Source organism: Channa argus, chromosome 7 (genome assembly GCF_033026475.1).
Source record: "Channa argus isolate prfri chromosome 7, Channa argus male v1.0, whole genome shotgun sequence".
Classification (NCBI taxonomy): Eukaryota; Metazoa; Chordata; class Actinopteri; order Anabantiformes; family Channidae; genus Channa; species Channa argus.
The window spans coordinates 6,500,094-6,521,941 of record NC_090203.1 but is presented as its reverse complement, the minus strand read 5'-3'; the positions used below and the strand labels follow the sequence as shown (position 1 = coordinate 6,521,941).

The 21,848-nt window shown below is 41.9% G+C and overlaps 1 protein-coding gene across 5 annotated transcripts; it reads left to right on the top strand.

Annotated features, from left to right (window-relative positions):
* The first annotated feature begins 1,637 nt into the window (after positions 1 to 1,637).
* Positions 1,638 to 21,658, top strand: phldb3 (pleckstrin homology-like domain, family B, member 3). 5 transcript variants are annotated; one of them, XM_067511581.1, is made up of 17 exons: positions 1,638 to 2,095; positions 3,691 to 3,814; positions 3,902 to 4,030; positions 8,121 to 8,269; positions 8,467 to 8,577; positions 9,642 to 9,779; positions 10,298 to 10,426; positions 11,821 to 11,991; positions 13,936 to 14,046; positions 16,266 to 16,367; positions 16,597 to 16,684; positions 17,249 to 17,414; positions 17,830 to 17,911; positions 18,226 to 18,384; positions 19,289 to 19,496; positions 19,800 to 19,906; positions 20,864 to 21,658. In XM_067511581.1, the coding sequence occupies exons 3-17, from the start codon at positions 3,961 to 3,963 to the stop codon at positions 20,996 to 20,998; spliced, it is 1,926 nt and encodes a 641-aa protein (XP_067367682.1). In that variant the 5' UTR covers positions 1,638 to 2,095; positions 3,691 to 3,814; positions 3,902 to 3,960; the 3' UTR covers positions 20,999 to 21,658. The 5 variants fall into 5 exon arrangements, with proteins under 5 accessions (XP_067367682.1, XP_067367685.1, XP_067367681.1 ...); XM_067511584.1 differs by having other exon boundaries at positions 1,640 to 2,095; positions 19,821 to 19,906; XM_067511580.1 differs by having other exon boundaries at positions 1,640 to 2,095; positions 19,286 to 19,496.
* The last annotated feature ends 190 nt before the right edge of the window (positions 21,659 to 21,848 follow it).

Below are 21,848 nucleotides of genomic sequence, written 5' to 3'. Positions count from 1 at the left end.
TTTTATTTTTTTTTTTTTTTGCCTGAAACAGCTAAAAGGAAATACTCCTGTGGGGACTGGCATGGTATCTGTGTTTTCTTTTTCTAGATTATTTTAAGAAGAGTAGAGTGTGGCGTCTCCCAATACTGTCAGTAACATTGCTGCTGGAGTTGCTGTGGTACTGAGTGGTAAATGTAAAGTGAATGACTAATACTTTATGGTATTTTAATCAGTTCAAGGAATTACAATGTGTTCATGGTACTCAAGTGTACATTTTTGATTTGGGTTTCTACCATACTAAGTTTCATTCAGGGACTCGTGGTATCACTGTATTCTTCTTTTCGTTGCAGTAAACACTGAAACTGTATCTGTGTTACGGATGAGTCGGTGGGTTCCGTTGCAACAAGTTTCCCTGCATTTTAAAAAATTTACTTCACTAAATGTTTTCTGTTGCATCCCCCCTTCGCACACCAAGAAGAAACACTCACAACATTCAACAGCATTTCCTAAATAAGACATCAGTCATGTCCCCTCCATTAAAACAGTTCAACACTGAAGAGCCATTGCATCTTTGTGTGATAGTGATTGAACTCTGCAAAGATCCATTTCCAGCCAGTGTCACTCTGCTCTGCATAAAACTGAATGGACTGTGACATCGGATCTTACTGCTCCTCCAGCGCTGTTTGGGCATGTAGAAACTGTTTGGCACCTCACTGAAGCTCACCTTACCTTTGTTGCACCTGCTACTGCAGGAAAAAGTACATATTTTATTATTATTCCACGCTTTGTGTCATGTTTGTCATGTGTAAAGTTTGTCGACTTTGCATTGTCTTTCCAGTGATGTTTTAGTCTGTTACATGCACGACCACATTCACCGCATGCACTAGTCCGCAACAGGTAAAGTGCACTGTGTATGTATCTGTAACAGCACAGCACCACAAGTGTGAAGGTGTCGAGTTACATTTTTGTAGTGTTGCAATCGCATGCCGTTTTGCTTTGTAGGCCTACAGTGTGTTATATACATACTGGCCACTTAATTGGGTACACCTGTGCATTCCAGTGCAGTCCAATGAATGCCACGAATTCGACTTTTGGGGCTTTCAGTTTCTCAGTTTTTAATCTGATACAGTCAGAAAAGTGATAATTCTATTCTACTGTGTGTTATTGAGGTCATAAGAGTTGTACTGGGCACATTAGATTAAGAGGTGATTGTAATGTTGTGGCTACTTTTATTAAAAGTGAATGAAGGGCCAAACTGATGAGGGGCCAAGTGAGTGTATAGAGCAGTGGAGTACTTATTGTTAGTACTGGGCTGAGGTCAAGGGCTCAGGAAGCTCCTCAGCCAGAGCTGGAGGCTATTAAAAGCCCCTTCTCTAGAACCAAGGGAATCATGAGGATGCATCAACTCATCATTAAGATTTTTTTTATACTCCTTCAGTTTTCAAGCTGGAAAAGTCGTCGTGTGTCCAAATAAAGACAGCAGACTTTAAGCTCCTCTTAAATTAAGTTTCCAATAGTATCACTATGATATCAACAAGTATCTCATGGGAACTTAGGAAGTATTTCAGCAGCCTGGCCTTTGACTTCACAGTTTACTGGCAGTCTGCCTGCAGGACTTCCCAATGACAAAACGCTGTCAGCTCCCAGAATAGAAACTCAGCCGGACTCCCGCTGTCGGCTGCAACAGCACAGAAGCCGGTGGTGAAGTCTGCTCGAAGTTAAAGGGTTTTACTTTTCTTTTATGTGCCAGGAACACTGGGCTCTTTTATTCGTCGGTCTCCGCCTCAGTCGCCGCACGCTTTCAGTTCAGCTTCACCTGTTGACGCCTACAAGCTGCGCACAATGAGCAGGCGTTTTTCTGTGGGGAAGCTCGGATCCAACCGGAGGAAGATAACGTGGAGATAACGCGGCTTCACAGAAAACATCTGGCGAGCCCAGAGCGGAGTCTGACGTGTGTGTGTGTGTGCGAAAATGAAAGTGCGTTAAAAAAAAAAAAGCTCGGTTTGTCTCGGGTTTCCCCTCCTTCATTTTGTCCGGTATTAACATTGCGTTATGACTCGGAGGACACACGCAGCAGGACGCGCTCACACGGCTCCTCTCGTTTAGTGTTGAACAGGTAAGAGCTGTTTTCTGTTCGCTCTATTTCGCTTTTCTGAGCGGGTAACCACTCCTGATCCAACGATGATTAGAAAGGACTTATCACACCAGGACATGATGTTAAAGTGGACTCACATGGCCCTGAAGCGTGCGTGCAACTGAAACTTGGCAAAGTTTGGACTCTTATTGTGGAGGACTGTAATCTCAAATACCTATTTAATGCTTTTGCACCCATAACAAAAGAGGAATCAATGCTTCCTTAATGTATTAAAGCAGCACAGCAACCTTCCTATTTGAGGTGATTTTATTTTGTGCCACTGGTTCAATACTTACCTTTGTGCTCCTATCTGTGAAAGTTTTGAACTTTGTGTGGATTAAACTGCTTGTTCTCAGTCACACTTGGCCTCTGTTGACACACTTTTCACTTTTGTTTGCAATGACCCTGGATAATCTCCCTCCTTTCCCCTCCGTCCTACATACAGGAGACACAGAGAGTGGAGATTGATGGAGGACTGTGGACTGGGAGGGTGTAGTTATTCTGTTTTGAATGACACTGGGTAAATGTGTGTCAGAGCTGTTATTAATGGATCACTTTCTCAGTTCCCAAAGACTCAACAAAGACTGTCAGTGCATTTCAGTAGTGAGCGTACAGGTGAATGAGATTCCCTGGATTTCTTTTTCATTTCTTCCTGGGTAATAGAAAGAGGACTGTTGTTATTAAAAACATTAATGATGGCTCAGTCTAATTCAGGCGTCGCAGTCAGCCAGGAAACAATGCAGCCCTGCTGGTTTTAATACTAACCCTGACTTATACACTGCACCTACAGCTTCTGACCAACTGAATACACCTGGCCCAGGTAATCAGCAGTTGGTAGCACAGGGCAGTCTGAGAGTGAGCAAGTACAGGGTCATGATTCATTTTCTAGTGATAAATCTACGTTTCTTTTTCACTTATCGAGCCTACTAAATGTAAGAGAACTGTGTAAAGTGTCTCAGATGTACCAAAAGTAAGAGTTATATACTCTACCATTTGTGTGGGAAGAAAAAGTTTTGACACGTGCTGTGGCTACTTTGCATTTACGTTAAGTTGAGGCCGTTAACAGAGAATTAAACAACAAGCAGGAGACGTAAATGCAAAGATAATGTTGGAGTCTGTCAGTGTCACCTGTGTCTTTGCAAGTAGTACTACAGTACTACATTGCTTCAAGTGTTTTTTGTTCGAGTGTTGTGCAGTTTAGCAGCAGTTGCTGTTTGAATGTGACAGTTACGGTTTAAGCTGCTCCTGGATCATTGACACTTGTTATAATTGTATTTGTTAATCAGATGGCTCCTGACCATTTCATCTTTGAAACATTTTATATTTGGAAAAAGTTGGTTTCTTTTTTTTTTTATATTATATTTATATTAGTATTATGTTTGAAATTGAATTGAAATATGTAGGTGAACTACTAATATTCAAAGTTTCCGTGTTCATGGCAGCTGTTTGTACAGAAACCAGTAGAGCTACTTCCTCCACATAACATTTCTTTGTGCTTTGATTCCGTGGGACTGTTGCCAGAACCTGAAATGTAAAACTGATGATTGATATCACTTGAAAATCTTCTTTGCTTAAAGGTGTCATTGTAGTCACTGCCAAACAAGTCAATCTGACATGAGCTCGTCCTCCACTTGGAATGTAACAAAATACACCACAGAACAACAGGCAAGGCCCAGAAATGCTGCTTCATTTTCATTTCAGGTAATTCTTTTAATTTTAAAAAAGGCCTGGGCTTTCTAGACAGCAGCTTTGTAATATAGATGTCAGGGTGATTTTGTCTTTTCACAGTCATTCAGCTGACAGATGGGTGTCTTCTCACCTGCTCTTCCTGTTCACAAACCGCTGTGATGACAGCCTACTCCCCCATGGCAAGGAGCCAGCAGCAACTCATGCAGCGGGTCCAGAGGTCACTGCAGGGTAGTTCAGTGTTTAATCTGTCAAATTACATCTTGCTCTTTGCTCTAATGTAGGCGCAGGTCTATAAAAATGTCTGTTGTACGGAAGCAAAATAAGGGCTTTGACTTTACTTAACCATTTCCTGCTCTCATACCATCTACAGTAGTAGAAACGAACTGGTGCAGTGTTGCACAAAACACATGATTTTCCAAATACACTTCGCTCTTCTAAGCTTAGGAAGATTTCATGCTTTTATATTTAACGTCAGGCCCAAATCTAGGCCCAGCCAGAGCAGGGAAGTGCTGAAAAGTTGATTTTTGTGTATTCACTTGACAGTAAAAATAGGAAAATCAAAGATGCTCACTGGAAATATTGTGTGCATATGATGCTGCTGTAGGGGTGTCAGGGCTGCTATTGATCAAAGGGTTTGAAATCCTTGAGATTTGGCGTGTTCGAGTGAAGCCACAGCCTGTAATTATGTTTTAAAGCGTCACTTTGGTTGTTATGCCCTCTGCAGATGAGAGGCAAACAAAAAAAGGCATGTTATCTGAATTGGAAATGCCCTTTTTATCTGTGTCACTGTGTTTAAGGCAATGCAGTTAAAAGTCACTGTGATTGTTCATTGTTGTGAATATGATGGATTTCATAACTGCTTAACTAGTCCTCTAAAAATACTCCCTAAACTTAACATGATGGTCAGGTTGAGAGTGGTACAGTTTAGATGTTTGATTTATTTCCAATACTTGCTACAAAGTTCAGTGGGTCCTGAAAAACATCCTGCAGTGTTTTTCTGTTAATGGAATAAAAATGTTTTAACTGCAGTGTGCAGCACAATGAAAAACGCGATGGAGTTTTGGGTGCAAACTCTGCATCAGCCCACTGGGGCTAACACGTATCACCACTTTGCTGGTTTTACTGGTTGCACTTGTAGAGTAACAGGAGATTAGTCCCTGTCAGTACTGTCTTCGTTCAGGTTGCACTGATTAAGTTAAAAATAAAGTTTCCAGACTTTTTGGTTGAATTAAGAATTTTCGTCACTAAATGTAAAGTACTGAGAAGGACCTCCATTACCGGGCCTCTGCAGATTAGTTTGGCATTGTATGCTGCCCTCCTCTTTACAGAACAGTTTGAGCAGATGCAGAATTTTTCCATATAATGGCCTTGCTTTGAATGCATAGTGACAGTTATCAGCATTCACTCCCTAACAGAGCATGGCACCGTGGCTTGGTGTACACAATGCTCACTAAACAATATGTGTTTATTTATTTTAGAATTCAGGAGTTAATTATTCAACTTACGAATCAGGGGAACTGTTCAGTCAGTGAAACTTATTGGAAAACGTAAACGTTTTGTGGCTCTGGAGGAATTTTACCAAAGACTGAAATTGTCTCAGCTTGGACCAAAAACCTAATTAAGTTAAAAGTGATTGTGCACGGGTTTAAGCGCTGGCTTTTGTGTGTATTCGGTGGATTTTTCACCTGTGGCTCTCATGCAGCGGCACGCAAACTCTTCAGAAACGGCCAAAAATTGAGTGGAGCCTCACAGATTAATTTGTTGCAGTTGTGAGCACATGTTCGGATAAAGACACGAGTAGCTTTATGCTGTGCCGTTGAAGATGCAGAACTCTCAAAGTCTGAGTGTGTGTGTGTGTGTGTGTGTGTGGCTGTGTTATGGTGCGCCAGCTGTTGCCGGTGGTCTGTAGTTGATAATTAGCTCTGCAGACTGATAGAGTGCTGTAGCCATTTAAGATAAGTGTGAGTGTTAAGAGTTATATGTTGTTACCTCTGCGTAGTTATTCCAATAAACACACAAAGCAAACGCACAAACACACTTAGTGCTGAACTGTGTCTCTGTTCATTTCCTCTCAATCTTCATCCCCAGAGGAGTTCCCCTCCCCACAATCATGTCCAATTATGTTTTTTTTTCTTTGATCTGGCTCTCAGGATGAACTTTGCTCCTTTTTTTTTTTCCTTTTGCATCTGCTGATTTTTTTTTTTTAATTTATTTTTAAATCTATAGTTGGTGCCTGTCTTAGTGTCTCACTCTCTGTTGTCAGTGAATTGTTTGTTTAAACTTTTGTTTGTTGCATGGAACCAGACCCCTGTGTTTACATGAAACTCTGGACTTTACTCTTGAATGTCTCCCTCTCATCCCTGTGGTGTTGATAGTGTATCTAAATGGACTTTAGCTGAAGGTCAGATAGCAAATGCTCGCACTGATGTTTGGATTTGTAATTTAGATTGAAGCTCTTTCTGCTGTCTTTTTTTTCCCCCTAGAAGTTAACGGTTGGAAAGCACCACGGTAAAAAAAATGATCAAAACAGTGATCTACAGTGTATGTATTGTTATATAATGAGGTGCTTATTTCTTTACTGAAGCTGTTTAATGCATGAATATGTTGCAGTTTTTAATATCATTTTATGGAGATTTTTATTGTACAGTTACGCTGAAATTGGAACGAAATGTAGATGATAACTGTCTTGCAATAAATGCTGCCATGTGGGAACATTGCACAGTCATTGACAAAACTAACCAATGTGAAGTAGTGGGCCAGTTGTCACTTTCTGGTTTTCATGTTTTGTAGCTGTTTACTGTGAGCTGCAGTGGTCAGCGCCTATTCGATACAGGATAGAGGCACCAGCCAGATATGTAGATAACTTCCGCATTTTTGTGTTCTGCTTAAACTAAAGTGTCTATTAAAGTGTCGATGAGCTTTACATATGTGTTAAAGCTGAAAGTATTAAGTGCATGGCTTGGAAAAGGCCTCAAAATTCGGTTTTATGACCAGCTACTCAGTCGTTAGTGAAGCTTTGAGTCATAAATCAAAATAAGAGGTGATGTACAAATAAAAATGGATTTCCGTTGCTCCCGTACACAAGGGTATTTCTCCATGGAAAATAATGTTTAATCTTTTTGTACCTTCCATGTCATGGGACTATTACCATTAATAGGTTTTTCTCCCCCCTATTCACGTCACACTGGTGATGTTTATATGTCTTGTTGGTTAATTGCCTTTTCTTTCGTTGACATGCAGTTTCCATTTTATTGTTCTCTTGAACATTTTGACCTGGCTGTTACTTCTTCTTAGCAGTCATAGATTATTAGTCACTTTATGACATTTTCACCACACAGACTTTTATAACCTTATGTAAGATAGTCGTTTGATTTTATAGGTGTCACTTGAAACAAGACACTGTCCTCTGACATTTCACACTACACTTCCTGCCCTTCTTGCTTATGCCTCCCACTCCCCCCCTCGCTCGCTCTCAGTGTCAGTATGCCAGTCGACATTTGGAAGCCCTCACTCATATCTGAGTTGTATATTTATCTCTGTATTTCCACTCTGCCTGCAGCCTAATAAGGTCTGGATGGCGGGGGAGAAGGGAGACACAGGGGAAAGATGGTGGGAAAAGGTTGGACAATAATAATCAAAAGTATTTTCCCACCAATCGGTTTGGGTCTGTGTTTTAGAGAGGACAAAGACAAAAAGGACCCGGAGCATATAGGCCTTTAGGTTGACTGGATTGTTGAGAAGTACTTTGATCTCTATATTTGCCAGGGTCTTTCACATGAACGTGACAGAACAAAAAGTACAACATAAGAGTACTTCAAAGCCTGTTTTGATGTGCTCTAACATTGTGGGTAACTTCCTATTGTAGTATTTCATTTGTTCTAGTTCTACTTGGATACTTTCTTTCAGCAGATACACATCAAAGGCCCTGCAACAGAAAAGACCATTATTTATGCCACTTGTCTTCACAAAGAGTGCCTCACTAAGAGAGAGACCCTGAAACCCAGCCACAAACCACCAGCCACATCCTCTGTTCTCTGCTTTCTTTCGCTATTGCTTCTGCTTCCCTACGAAATGTGTTCTTCATCACAGGCTCGCTTCTGGAAGCCAGGGGGATTTCTGTCTTTAAAGTGCTTATGCAGTGTTACTCAGCTGTGATCTCCTCTCTGTGAACTGTCACCTGATCCTTCACACACCTTCAACCGTGCAGTAGATTAGATTACCACAACATCCCCCCCCCCCCCCCCCCCCCCAACACACACACGCCTCCCTGCTCTGTACAGTACCTCTCCTAAACTACCTTCCCTGTCTCTGTCTTTAGAAATGCCCCAGCATAACATGGAGAACTCCAGGAGCCAGTGGCATCAGGGATTGCGGTCGCCGTGGGTCACCAGAGTGGCTGAAGGTCAAAGTCCCGCCTCCTCTGGGGCGGAGTCAGATACTGAGAGCAGCAGCACAGAGACTGAGAGGGTGAGTAAGAAGCTGTTGGTGATGAACTTCTTTCATGTCAAACCGTGGTGTTGGTGACAGCACATGACATCATGTCTGTAGTTCCTGCATGTGAGAAGGAAGGAGTTTAACCAATGACCCATCCCACGTTTCTAGACTAAACTGTAGTGGTCTAAAGCTTGCATGTGGTGACTTTGTCTACATTTCTTTTTCATCAGCACTGCATTAAAAAGGTGGGGGTGGGCTCTCTTAGGGTCCTTCCATCACCCTCAATGCTCCAACAGCGAATCGCAGAGATCAACCAACAGAAGGAGGAGCTGAAGATTGAGGTGAGGAGATGCTGAGTGAAGCTAAAGGCGTGTTCCACATCACACACACTCACTGGCCACTTCAATCTACAATCTAATGCAATCGAAAACAGCAGCTCTGCCACGAATACTACATTTACAATGTTATAATTTCTCCGTTTTTAAGTTGAAACTGTCAGAAAGGTGATAATTCTACTCTCAGTCGTACTGCAGTGCGTTATGTTAAGAGGTGCTTCTAAAGTTTTGGCCCACCTCATTTACAATGACTGACAGGGCAGAAGTGTACCTAATGAAGTGGCCAGTGAGCGTAGTGTACTGGAAATATTTTCATTCCTCCCCAATAACCAGAGTATGTCATCCGAGCATGTTTACTATATAGTTGTGTGATCACATGTTTAAAAATGGCTGTAATCTGCACATCCCACACAAGCCTATAACCAGAAAAATGTATCACTCAGAGCAACAACAGTAATAAAGTCCTTTAGCTCAGAAGGCTGGACCTTTTTTTCTTTTTTTTTTGCATCTGTAAGTAAAGAATAAGGACTTTAATTACAGTACTTTGTGACAATTATTCAAATTGACTTGACAGACGGGAAAAATTAGCATTTTTCAGTCTATGTTACCCAGCTCCAAGTGGCAGAAAAACATCTCTCATGTAAGAAAAACAAGTTTAATGCTTTTGGGGAATAAAAAAAAATGTTTTCAGGCAAAAAGTTTGCAAACAGATCCATTTAGTCAAATGTAAGTGTTTGCTGAATGTCTTGTTTTTTTTTAGATAATGCACAGAAAAATAATCCGCAGATCAATTGATAATGAAAAATGTGTAGGTTGCAGTGACTGGTTAAGGTTTTACTACAATTGTTTTTTAATTCACTGACTTCTGCACAAAATTAACGACAAGACAAAGCGCTTTGTTCACGGAAACGCTAGAATGATATGATTGTGTCTTTGCTAAAGTCTGCATTTTTCAAGTCTCCACGCCTTTTCCACAAACCACCATGCTCACAGGAAAGGCATACATATCTCTGTGTTGCTCAAGCGCCGGTCACTATGATTCAACACGGTGGTGTCTTGTGTCCTTTCAGCTGCAGCTGGAGATTGCCCTGCTGCAGGGTGAGCTTCAGACAGAGAAGAAGCAGCTGCACAGACACACTCAGAAGCTGCAGGCTCTGCAGCAGCAGGGCGGACGAGGACAGAAGCACGGACACACCGACAGACAAAAGGTAAGAGGCTGAGGATAATATGCTATGGGAGACATCTGTCAAGTTTTGGTTTATTTCTTACAACAGTAGGCACATTTTGTGTGTGTGTGTGTGTGTGTGATTTTTTTTTTTTTTTTTTTTGACCAACTGAATTTCTTGTAGAACACGTCTTGAAGACGTGAGTGTTTAAACCCTTAGTGTAGGTATCACAGTCACAACAGAAGAGTTGGTTTCGGGGATTCTATACAATTGTGTGCTCGCAAAAGGTCCATTAACATCGACACAAGATCCTCTTAATGATAAGTCAGTTCCCATGAAATGTTTGTTGGCTGCTAAAAGCTCCAGTACAGTACGGCTGATAAACGTCTCCGGGTATCTTGAACAAACTCTGTAAAGTAAACATGATTGTGAAATGGACGTGCGTGTGTCTGTGTGTTGTTTTTTTGTTTTTTTACTTTTGAAAATTGTTGTTTTGTTTTGCACTGATAATGATGACTGTTGCTTCTCTTACCCCTTGCTCACTGTATCTGTTTCTGCAGGAGCGAGAGAGTTTGGAAGTGGAGAGACGCAGGGTGGAGGAGCTGAAAAGGGAGTGCGAAGAGAAGGAAAAGCTGATCCCCAATCAGCCAGCGAGCCAGAGAGAGCAGCTACTACTCCAGCTGCAGCAGGTGAGAGGCTGATGTACGGCACACATTTTCAGTAGTGTAATTACTGTTCGCACAATGGTCTGACCTTGCTGAACATGCATTGAACAACACATGAAAATTAAAGAATGATCACATCTTACTGGCATTTACCCAAATGAATCATCAAACTGCAACTGATACATGCTGTTTTGGGGCATGACTGTGTGTCTCCAATTCAGGGTGTGTAAACAGTGCAGACTCCTGTTCAACCTGATGTGACAATGCACACACACACACAGCAGCACATAAAGCGTGTACTGTCTCCTGTGAATGTCGTAGTGCATGATGGCACACTGCTCCGTTCTAAAAGCAGTGACAGGTTTGGCGAGGTCCAGCGGCAGCAGACTGTTGTGACATGTCCGGTGTGTCTGGAAAGAGCTTTTGGGAACAGGTTTCGCATAAACGTGTTCACACATACACAAACAAAGGATTTAAGGACATGATGCATCAGAACAAAGAAACAGGTTATGACAACCTTATATGACAACAAGGATGTTTTTGCTTTTTTTTTTTAAACATTTGTTTTCACTTTTGTTCTTACATGCGGAACATCAATCATAACTCTGTCATTCATTTTTCCATAGCATGAAGGACTGAAAACCAGTACTTGTATGTGCTTATAGGTACCTGGTTACTTTATGGAAGAAATTAGCTTTGCTAAAGTTTGGGATTTTTGGTTACATTAATAAGAAGAACTGGTCTCCAGCGGTGGATAACGTACTCAAAAAGAAGTATAAATAAGCAAACAATAATTTACTCTGTAGAATAAGTACCTGCTGAAAATTCTACTTAAGTATAAGTCAGTAAGTACAGTTGTCCATGGACCACAGGGTTAGTGGTTCGATCCCTGTTGCCGGCTAAGTGTGGAAGTGTCCCTGGGCAAGACACTGAACCCCACGTTGCTCTCGGCTGTTCAGATGAAAATCTTGCATGGCCATTAGTGTGTGAGTGTGTGTGTGTGTGTATAAATGGGTGTATGAGAATCAACATTGTAAAGTGCTTTGTATAAAAGCGCTATATAAGTGGCCATATACCATTTACTATTTTTAGCTGTCTTTTTCTGTGGACCAGTGATGCTTTGTATTTGTATAGTAGATATTTACTCCTATGTGTAGTGAAGTAAAAGTGAAAGTAGGCATAAATTACTACTAAATTATTACTACTACTTAAGTAAAGTACAGACATGTGAAAAATGTACTTAAGTACAGTAACAATAGGACTTTCCACCATTGCTGGTCTCTCTGTATAATTTACAGTGTTAACTGTAATTTTTATTTTGTTTTCCTGCATTGAAAAACAAAATAAAGTAAGAGGCTAAATTGTGACCTCGCTATCAACTGTTTCTATTGGACAAATTCCTTGTTCTTTCAACGCAGGAGAAAGAGACGATGGAAGCGGCGGTTCGGGCCTTTGAAGACTGGGAGTTTCGTGTGCTGGAGCGAGAGAGTGGCATCGACGACGAAGGCGAAATTGTAGCGGACAAAGATGTAGAGGAAGAAAATGAAAGGGAAATCTCTTGTCAGCAGCATGTGGTCAACACAGCACAGGTAAAAATGTCTGCAGAGTTTCGCTGCTGCTCTCTGACGTTTGATACGGGTTCGCAGCTTATCTCCGTGCCAGTGTCAGCATGTCACTGTTTACACTCCCAGGCTTATGTGGGACTAACCTTCACACAGATTTCCTGTCACAATTGTGAGACATGTAGTGTACAGGGCGGATGGACAAATTAACAGGGACATATCATATTCCGATGGAATGCAACATAATGGCTGCGGAAAATATCTAATTAGAGAAGTTTCCAATGTCTGGTTATGGTTTAGACATGTGGTCCATGTTTTATTTCATTAGTCTTCATTAGTCAAACCAGCATTATACCAACTTCCCAAAAAGTATTATAATTATGACTCTAGTATGAAACCTTATCACAGCAGAGGTCCAGCAGCAACTGACGCTAAAATATCTTCTTGTTCAGCTTTCAAAAAAATGTAAGTCGATCACCAAAACTACAATGAAATTAATTTTTTGTCCCTTCGCACAGCTCAAATTGTTATTTACACATTTCACATAAAATAGTAAAAACTGCATTAGTGTCTGACCAGGATCCAGTCCCGGGGATCAAACCACTGACCCTTGCGTACATGGATGAGAATTGACGTACATACACACTCCCTTGTCCTCTCTCAGTCCGTGGATGTCATTGCACACGCAGACTTGTTATCTCCCACTCACCAGCATCTCCCCTGACGCCGTCCCATGGATCTGTACAGTGAGCTTAATAATATCAGCATGTTATCACGGAAGGGAACAGCAGTGGGAAAGATGGAAAGATAAAACACCATAGAAAGATTTGGAGCATTAGTCTGTGGACACTACAAAGACGGGATTGAAATGAACAGTAGCAAATATTTATAAGTGCTTTTGGTTATGAAGTACGATAGCTCTAGGTTGGACACTGTGCAATGAAGCAAATACCTGTTGGCATTTTGTTCGAATGAGTCAAGTCAAGTCTGCAGACAGAGAGAGTCAAGAAATGGAACAAAGTGGGATATATTAAAAGTCTAGATCAGGATGGTGTTGTGAAGAGGCCTGGAACATGTTGGCCCTAGGATGCTAAAAGTAACTTTTGGAGTGAGATGCCAAATGTTGAGACATAGTGCACCCCACTGTCTGCTTTACATAGTGATTTTACTGTCTGGGCTGTATTTTTTTCTACTACACTATCTGACCTTTTTTAGAAGCAAACGCATCACAGTTGAGGATGCTTGCGTGTCCAGCTGTGCACCGAGGGCCAGGTACTTGCCCACCAATTGCATTTGTCAGCAGTTTGATTCCCCGCTCCTTCTGCCTCTGTATCAAGGAAACTTTGTCTTATCTAAAATCTATTGGTCATTTTCTCATGTAATGACATCAAATGTTTGTGATAGTCGTTATAGGTCAGATTCCACAGGAACATAGAATGTGAATATAGACAAAATACAGATGGTGAAGTTGCCCAGTTAGCTGGAGTATGCGGGGGGAGGAGTGCAGAGATGAACAGAGGGCTTGTGTGTCAGAGAGGGTAGTTGACTCAGCTGCAGTGTGGCCTCGTTGCAGATGACCGCTCATCTCTAAACCCTCAATGTGTCTGTCCGTCTGTCTCTCACTGTGTCACGTTTGCTGTCCTGTGCTGATTCAATATCAGCTCATTGTTTCTTTTGAGTTAGACTCCCAGCCCTGCTGTCATGTGCCTCTCTCACGCCCCTCATTAACTTGCAAAATGGATGTTTGATTTGCATTGTGAAGAGATCGACTTACCGGAGGCTGTGCATTTACTCGCACGACACGCACCGCGTCGCATCGGGGATATTTGCCCAGTATTACATCAGCATTATGAAAAGATTAAGTACACTGAGGCCAGCCAGATGAATCATCCACAGCACATGACATTAGTTTTTAGGAGGAGAAACCGTACAGCGGTTCACGCTGACATCAATTATGTACTGAATTTTCAGGAGCGAGTCCAGCAGCTAGAGACACAGCTGAAGGAGATGGAGATGGAGAAGGAGAGAGAGCTGAACGCCTTGAGGAAAGAGAAGAGAGAACTCGTCAACACAAATCAGAATGTAAGATGCATTGATCACTCTGTGGATGGTACTAATCATAATGAATAGCAAACTGTAATACTTTATTATGATTGTTTATTCATTAGTGTGTCATTTCTATTTGCTACATTTTGGGACCCGCCTTTGAGGAAACTGGTAGTTATTATTTTATTATTACAAATTTAGAGCATACCTGCATGTTTACACAGTACAAACACATAAGTGTTGTAGGAAACATAAAACACAGAAGATCAGAAAAAGATAAGAAATGCATCATTTTCCGTTATCATTTAAATCAAAGGCATTGTGGTGCAGGTACGTCAGCAGACCAGCTTATTAGCCTCCCTGGAACATCCTCCTTAAAGCTGCTCTAATCAGTACAAATGTTGAGCTGAACAAATGTGATGAACCCACAGAGAATTACTCTGTAGTTCCATGGCAGCTCTTAAACTCCACTCTAATCAAACTCAATTTGAGCCACAGCAGGTTTATTTTTATTTTTTTTAGCCCTAATGAAGTTTAAACCACCTGTTAAGCCCCAAAACAGCTAAACACAGTTAGTGACGAGCTGCAGAACATTTGGTAGCTAAAGGGTTTTCCCATGAGGGTTTGTTGTGGTTTGGAAACAGAACCAGATAAGGCAACACAATATGTTTTCGATATCAACGTCATAAGTTGATGTTGCGTGATTGTTGTTTACCGCTTGTTGCACTGCCCCTAAATGGCCAAAAACGTCTTCCAACAAATTGAATTACAGAGATCAGCTCTGTTACAAGTTAACTTAATGATACTGTGTTGTTAGTAACAGAGGCTCCGGCTAAAATGGTTCAGTTTCCATTTTATGTCATTGTGTTGATGTCACAGGAAATGATCTAATTAATATCACAGGAAATGATCTAATTAACACGCATTTCTTTACATGCATCAGCAACGCGGCTTATTTACCGGACTGGTGTCTAGAATTCTTTGCTTTTACCATCTGATGTGCCTTATAATCTCTCCTTAAGAGAGAATGAATGATTGATTTCTAAACATCTTTGTGTGTTTCCCTTTTTTTTGCTGTGCCTTAGTTCAGTTTTTATCAAGAATGTCCGGCCTGAGGCAAACACAAACCAGCATATGTTATCAGTGGTTATCACAAATACTTGCTGTTCCAAAGTATGTGATTTACTCAGTGACTAATTAAAAAAAAAAAAAAAAAAGTGCTGTGTACTTTATCACAGAGCGAGTGGTTTGCCTTTGATCACCAATTAAAGTGAGAAGGGGGCAAGATGTGGTCGAGGAAAAAGACATCCGATATGGAGACTGTGTGTGTGTGTGTTAGAGAGAGAGAGAGTTGAAGCTAATCTGGTGAGAGGGAGGGATGGGTGTAAGAGATAGAGGGAGGAGTAAGCAATGCAAAGGCGGGTGTTGCGTTTGTGAACGAGTGTGTACATGTGTGTGCGAATGTGTGAAAGGGAGAGAGAGAAGGCAGCCTGGGAGAAGTTTCACATCACTACGACGTTCGGTAAGCCACAAAAACATGCTCTGAACTTAATCTGCACCAGTGACAGGCATTGACACTGTGTTTGTCAGAAAATTACGTTAACGTGTGTTGTTCTCCTCCTTTAAACGAGAGAAGAGAGACAGTTAGATGGAGAGAGAGAAAGAGAGAGAGGGAGGGAGTCATGACAGCATGACCACATGTGTATGACTACAGCATGACTGCTAGATGTGTTTTACTTCTCGCACATGTATCTTGAACTTTCAGTGGTGGGAGCTCCTTGTGTCAGAGAGGAAATGGGATCTGCAGCACATAGTTTTGAAGAAGTGGATCTAATTAAATCTCATTGTGGCAACAAGGGGCATTGAACTCTTAGACACACGCTATAGCCTGAAGAAAAGTGGCATTAAAGCTTTTAAATGTTCTGTGTGTACTGGTTTAGACTAGTGAGAGAGGCAGACAAGGGTTAAACACTGGGCTTCAAGTGGGGACTGAGTTGCTCATGTGTTTGTGAGTCAAGCAGGGCGGGTTTTGAGGGGAAGATAGTGAGGTTGTGATTATTTTTTTAAACTCATTACGATCCCTCTTGAGGGTGTCGTTTTCATTCTCAGCCAGATGTGGTATGTCGTCAGTCGCTGTTTGACATCTCCTCTGCTGCTCTTGGTTCATGTAAACTGTTAGTGTATGTGCTGTGCACTTAGTTTTTCCTTTTGGATACATTAGTTAATTTCACAGCTAACTAAATCTGGCTTTACAGGTTCTCAAAAAAAAGAACCCGCACACTGATTGGTCGAACACCAACGGCTCTGCCCCCTGCATGATGTCACTCTCCCCTCTGACAGTCCACAAGCCTCCTCAGGTATGAATAACGCATGTGCTCACATCAGGGCTACGGATTACAGTTATTTTCATTACTGATTAATCTGCTGAATTATGTCTAAAACACATTATCGTTTATATAGTTTAAACTGGGAGATGATTTTAAAAAAAGGTTCACGATTTGATATTTAGATGCATTTCCTACATTAACCAAACATGATTCCCATCGCAGTTCAGATCTGATAGTGATGCAAGCTTTTATTTTGTAGGAACCATGCAAGGAACCCAGCAGTTTGCCCAGAAGACGGAGTTCGCATCGCAACAACAAAGCGAACGACCGACCGGTCTCGGTACAGGGTGAGCCATTAGCAGCTCTCTGTTTCTCTCCTGGCTTTGTGCTTTTGATAGCTTATGATTGCTTAAGCTGAGAGCACAGTGGAATAGAAAGATAAACTGTTGCCTGCTGCACTCGTGTCCTCATTTTGTGTGTTTGTTCAGTTCCCTCCCTTTTAGTCAAATCAAAGGTGTGTCAGTAAAGTAGGTAGGTTGTTGTACATTGGTAGAACAGGATTTACCTGCACAGACCAGATGAGACAGCGTAGCACCCATTAACTTAAGCCTAAAATCTCCTCTGCAGTATAAATTTCCAACACGCCTAATAAAAAATAAAAAAAATCACAGCAGCCTGATGTCTGAGGTCATGTCAAGTCTTGCCAGGTTTGTCCTCCACCTTTCATTCATTCACAGGGATCTGTTTCAGAATGGTGGAAGTGAAGATTCTCAATCCAATGTGTTTTTATTACCTTAAGACACAGGCACCACTTGCAGGATTTCTCTCATGCCATGTCTTACATAAAGCTACTCATGCCCACCCGCTCACGCTGCTCTCATGTGTCTTTCTCTATCGCTTTCATCTCTCAGGGTTGGTGAGAACACTTCCCGACAGCCAAACCCCAGAGGCTTTCCCCTCCCCACTCCCCTCACATAGACTCAGCAATGGGCACGGCGTCGGGCACAGGCCTGGGATCAGCAACGGCGGCGAGCTCCTCACTCCGTGCAACAGTACAACAAGCTCTCGCGCTGCCAGGTCGGTTACTGCACTGCTTGTGTGAAGCCCTTTTTTAAATAGTAGTCAAATTAACTTTGTACTTTGTGCAACATTGGGATTTGTAGCAACTTCACTGCAACAAAGACCGCACGACAAAAATGAGCTGCCGGACGATCAGCATTTAAACAAACAGCAGCTTTATCCAGATGGTCTCAGTGTTGGTAATGGGTGTGGGTGGAGCAACTACACTGTTTCGGTTACTTTAAATTACTTAGGACGACAGAGAAATGGGGGGAAATATTTTAACATTTAGCTTGTTGGAGATGACAGCGTTGACCAAAACAACAACTTTAGACCAACAAGTTTTTTAGACCACCAGTAATTTAGCCACTTCTGTGCCGCGAAAACAAACAAACTAAACATCTCAGCGTGTTAACTCCTCTTCCTCTCACAGCCCGTGCTTGTTGGATCTTGTGGAAATTGAGAAGAAGCTGAGGGAGGCCAAGGCAGAGAGAGAGAGGCTCCTCAGAGAGAGGGTGAGTCACCTGCTGTGGGAAACACTAGCTGGCACCTATAATCACCCGCAGCACACTGCATTAGACATGGCTGTCTGATCCCTGACACCCACTCAGCTCTCTCACAGTGGTCCAAGAAAACAGCAAGCAGATGTGTGGATGTTTGTATTGCGAGTTTGCTGCGTTGGGAAATGCAGAGACTGAAAAATGTAGCCACATGATTGTGAGGTTACAGTATGTGGAGTTTGGAAGTGAGAAGAGAAATGTTTATATGTGGATGCATATAACAAGGAATCCATTGTAAATCATCTGCTACGATGCGTGTGTGCATCCAGGAAGAGCGGCGGCAGATGGAGGAGAGAAGACGGAGAGAGCTCAACTCTCCCAAAACAGAACCGCCAGAGCGAGAGACCCCACCGAGACCAGAGCCAGAGCCAGAGCCAGAACCAAAGGAGCCACCAAAGGCCTGTTCTCCACCCCCAGTCTCCCCAGAGGTATGTATGAAATGACAAGCATAAGGCCGCGTTAACGACCGTGAAAACATGTTTTTTTCTCAGTCGGCTACTTCCACTCAGCCATCATGTTGTATGTGAACAAACAATTTGCGGCCACAGTTTTGTGGCTGAGCTGTTCTCTCAGCACTTTTCCCACCAGGGTCGGTCAACTCTGATCAAAACCCATCCACACAGATGAAGCAGTATGTTAGAGTAATACTGAAAAGTATTTCACCGTTTAACACTGTCTGACTTACGTAGGACATAAAAAGCATTACTATCAATCAGGCATTTAATTTTTTCTTGTTTTTTATTTTTTAATGACTATACACATCACAGTGATTTTCTTTATCAAAGACTAATGCCTGTGCCTACATTACCCACAATGCAAATGCCAAGATTTCAGTGATGCCAGCAGTAGATAATGTGGCCTAAACTAACAAAAGTAGTGTGGATGAAAATACAGAAAAAGTCACAAACTCACTTTGGCTATTTAATGTTGTATATTGTTTGATGTTCAATGAAATGATAAACAGAATATTTATGGGTTTATGGGTGAAATGGCTGGAACGACGACTGAGGTATCTTTGTTACACAGTAGGTCAAAGATCGTACAGTTCCTCTAACCCAACTATTGTAGATTCCCCCTGCCTGTTAAAGACACACGCGCACACACACACACAAAACCTTTTTAAACTCTTTAAGTTTTTGTAGTAATGTGGGCTAACGGGGGGGTCTGCCCCTTAACAAAGGCTGTTTAAAGATTGTATATTCCACAGCCACCAAACACATTTACAAAAGGTAAAAAATCACTTTGACAGATTTGGCCCATTTAAGTATCATATATTGCAAACCCCAAGTTCCTCTCGGATGGCTCAGTAAACTACATCTGTCTCCTCAGCAGCGTGGCCTGCCCCTCTTCCTCTCCGCTAACTTTGACCTCCGGGCCCACGTGGAGTCTCTGGGTCACGGGGTCTCGGGCTGCACGGACCTGCGGATGACATCTCGACGCTGTGCAGGCTTCCTGACCAAACGAGGGGGGAGGGTCAAGACCTGGAAGAAGAGGTGGTTCCTGTTTGACATGGACCATAGACGACTGGCCTACTATACAGGTTTGACTGGCTCCAGGAGCGTTTCGTGTTTGTGTCTGTGCATGACCGCACACTGACTGCATCCTTGCATGACATAAGACGCTTCTAGGTGTCACAATAGTGTCACTAAAATGAAGCCGGCAACGTGTTATATTGCATCTGCAACAATATTCTCCAACCTCCTTGTTCCACTTACTGTGCTTAATTGCATTAAGATAAAACAACTTAAAATAGAGGATGTGTACATTCAACTACAGCTGAATAAGATGACATTAAAATTTCTGAGTAATAATAAATTCCGTGACTTGACTTGATCCACTCAAGTGCCTTCTTCAATTGCTGCAGACTGTGATGAGAGGAAGCTGAAGGGAGTCATCTACTTCCAGGCCATAGAAGAGGTTTACTACGACCATCTACGAACGGCAACATCGGTGAGTCCTCACACAAACTGACGTCTATGAATGTCTCTTGAGACACAAAGAGCGTTTCATTGGGCTCAGCCTGTCCCAAGTCTCTGAAAGAGGAGTCCAAAAGGGGGGGGAAAAAAATGATGCACGACCTTAAAGCTGAACTCGAGTCTAGAAGTCGTTCGTCAAGGCTGAAGGTTTTTATAGGATGCATTTGTCAATTTTAGCCTTTTCACATATTAAACACTGTCTGAGGAGGAACAATTTGAAGTCTTTTAATCTTTTTATTAGATGTTTTAAATCACATGAAATTAAAGCACTATTTCATCTGGACTACAATGACCTTGGGATCTCGTGCTCTGGAAACTCACTCCCCATGTGTGTGTTTTGGTGTGTATTCACATGACATGTGCTCTGATCCTCCCCTTTAAGTCAGATTACAGAGCTGAACTTTTTAAAATGTTAGAAATCAAAGGCAGGCCTTGGATAACACTGGTACTGTTAAACAGAACCTTGTTTTCAGGTGGCAGGTCTCGGATCACAGACACGACAGGTTCAGATTACACCATGGCAAACTTTATTTAAATTTCAGCTTCATTCAACATGAGGATTATGTATAACCGCTCAAGTAAATCAGCAGAATAACTTGCCCTTCGGAGAAGTGAGTGAGCACAACATGTTGTTCTTCTTTTTAGTTGCAATCAAAGTTTAATGAAGGCTGTCAGTCTGCGCTAATACAATCAGCTGTTAGAAGAAAACTAAATTCTTTGAAGCAATGCAAACCCCTTATCTTCTTCTTAAAGAGAAATAAGAAAGCTGTGCATTTAGTCCCTTTGATTTATATTTCTAACAAACGTCTGGGTCAGTAGAGGGAACAACATTGCGATAGATGAAATCAATCATTATGGGAAAAAAGCTTTTGAGTAGTGTCAGAGAAGTTCAGAATTTATCTTGTTCTCACTGTGTGTCCCCTCTCCTCAGTCTCCACGGCCCAGTCTGACCTTCTGTGTGAAGACGTATGACCGTCTCTTCTTTCTGGTGGCTTCAAATCCGGTATCCATGCGTATTTGGATGGATGTAATCGTCACGGCAACAGACGAGCACAGTCGTTATTGACTTTTGATATGTGACTGGAAAATTTTCCAGCAAAGCTACTAAGCAGACGGTTCACTGAGTCATTTCTGCCTGTCTGAGGGGTCGGATTGGCTGAGATCCACCTAAAGGGGCTGATTCCGCACCTGGACTCGGGAATCTCTGGATAAAGTAGACAAGACTTAAGGAGGCGATGTGGTTTAAGGAAATGAAACAAACTGTTACGGAAAGAGTGATGTGTCAGTGGTGACAGAGGTTTACCGCTGGACCAGTTGCAAAACCACAAGCAGCTTTACACACCAGCCAGCACACTGGGCGTCTGTTACTGGGAGGATTTACTCTTTGAGCTTGCTCTCCCCCTGCTGGTCACAGTCCAACATTACAGGACTAGGGGACACTGCTAGAGTACAGGAGATGGACACATCATCGCAACACCTGTACCCAACAAAGTACTGTAACAGAACAGGCCGGCAGTAAGACTGTGATAGGTGTTGAGTCAAACACTGTGACCATTTGATTTAGGTGCTCCCATTGTTATGTTCAGCTTATGTATATTTGTTTTAGCAAGTACACATTGTATATTAAATTTTCTTAAATTATTTGGAAATGTATATGGGTTTGATGTCTGAAAACATGTAGGTATACACTGATGTGAATGCACTATTAAATGGTTATTCATAAGAACTGATTTATCTTTTTTTTTTCAGATTCAATCTTTATTGACATTTGCAAGCTATAGTAACAGTGACATTTTTAAGGGGAAATATATTAACATTTTATGCAGCTTATTGCAATTTCGATGCTTCACCTCTATAATCTCAATGCTCCTATTTTCCTCCTATTTGTGCATCTCACACTCTCAAGTTACTAGTAC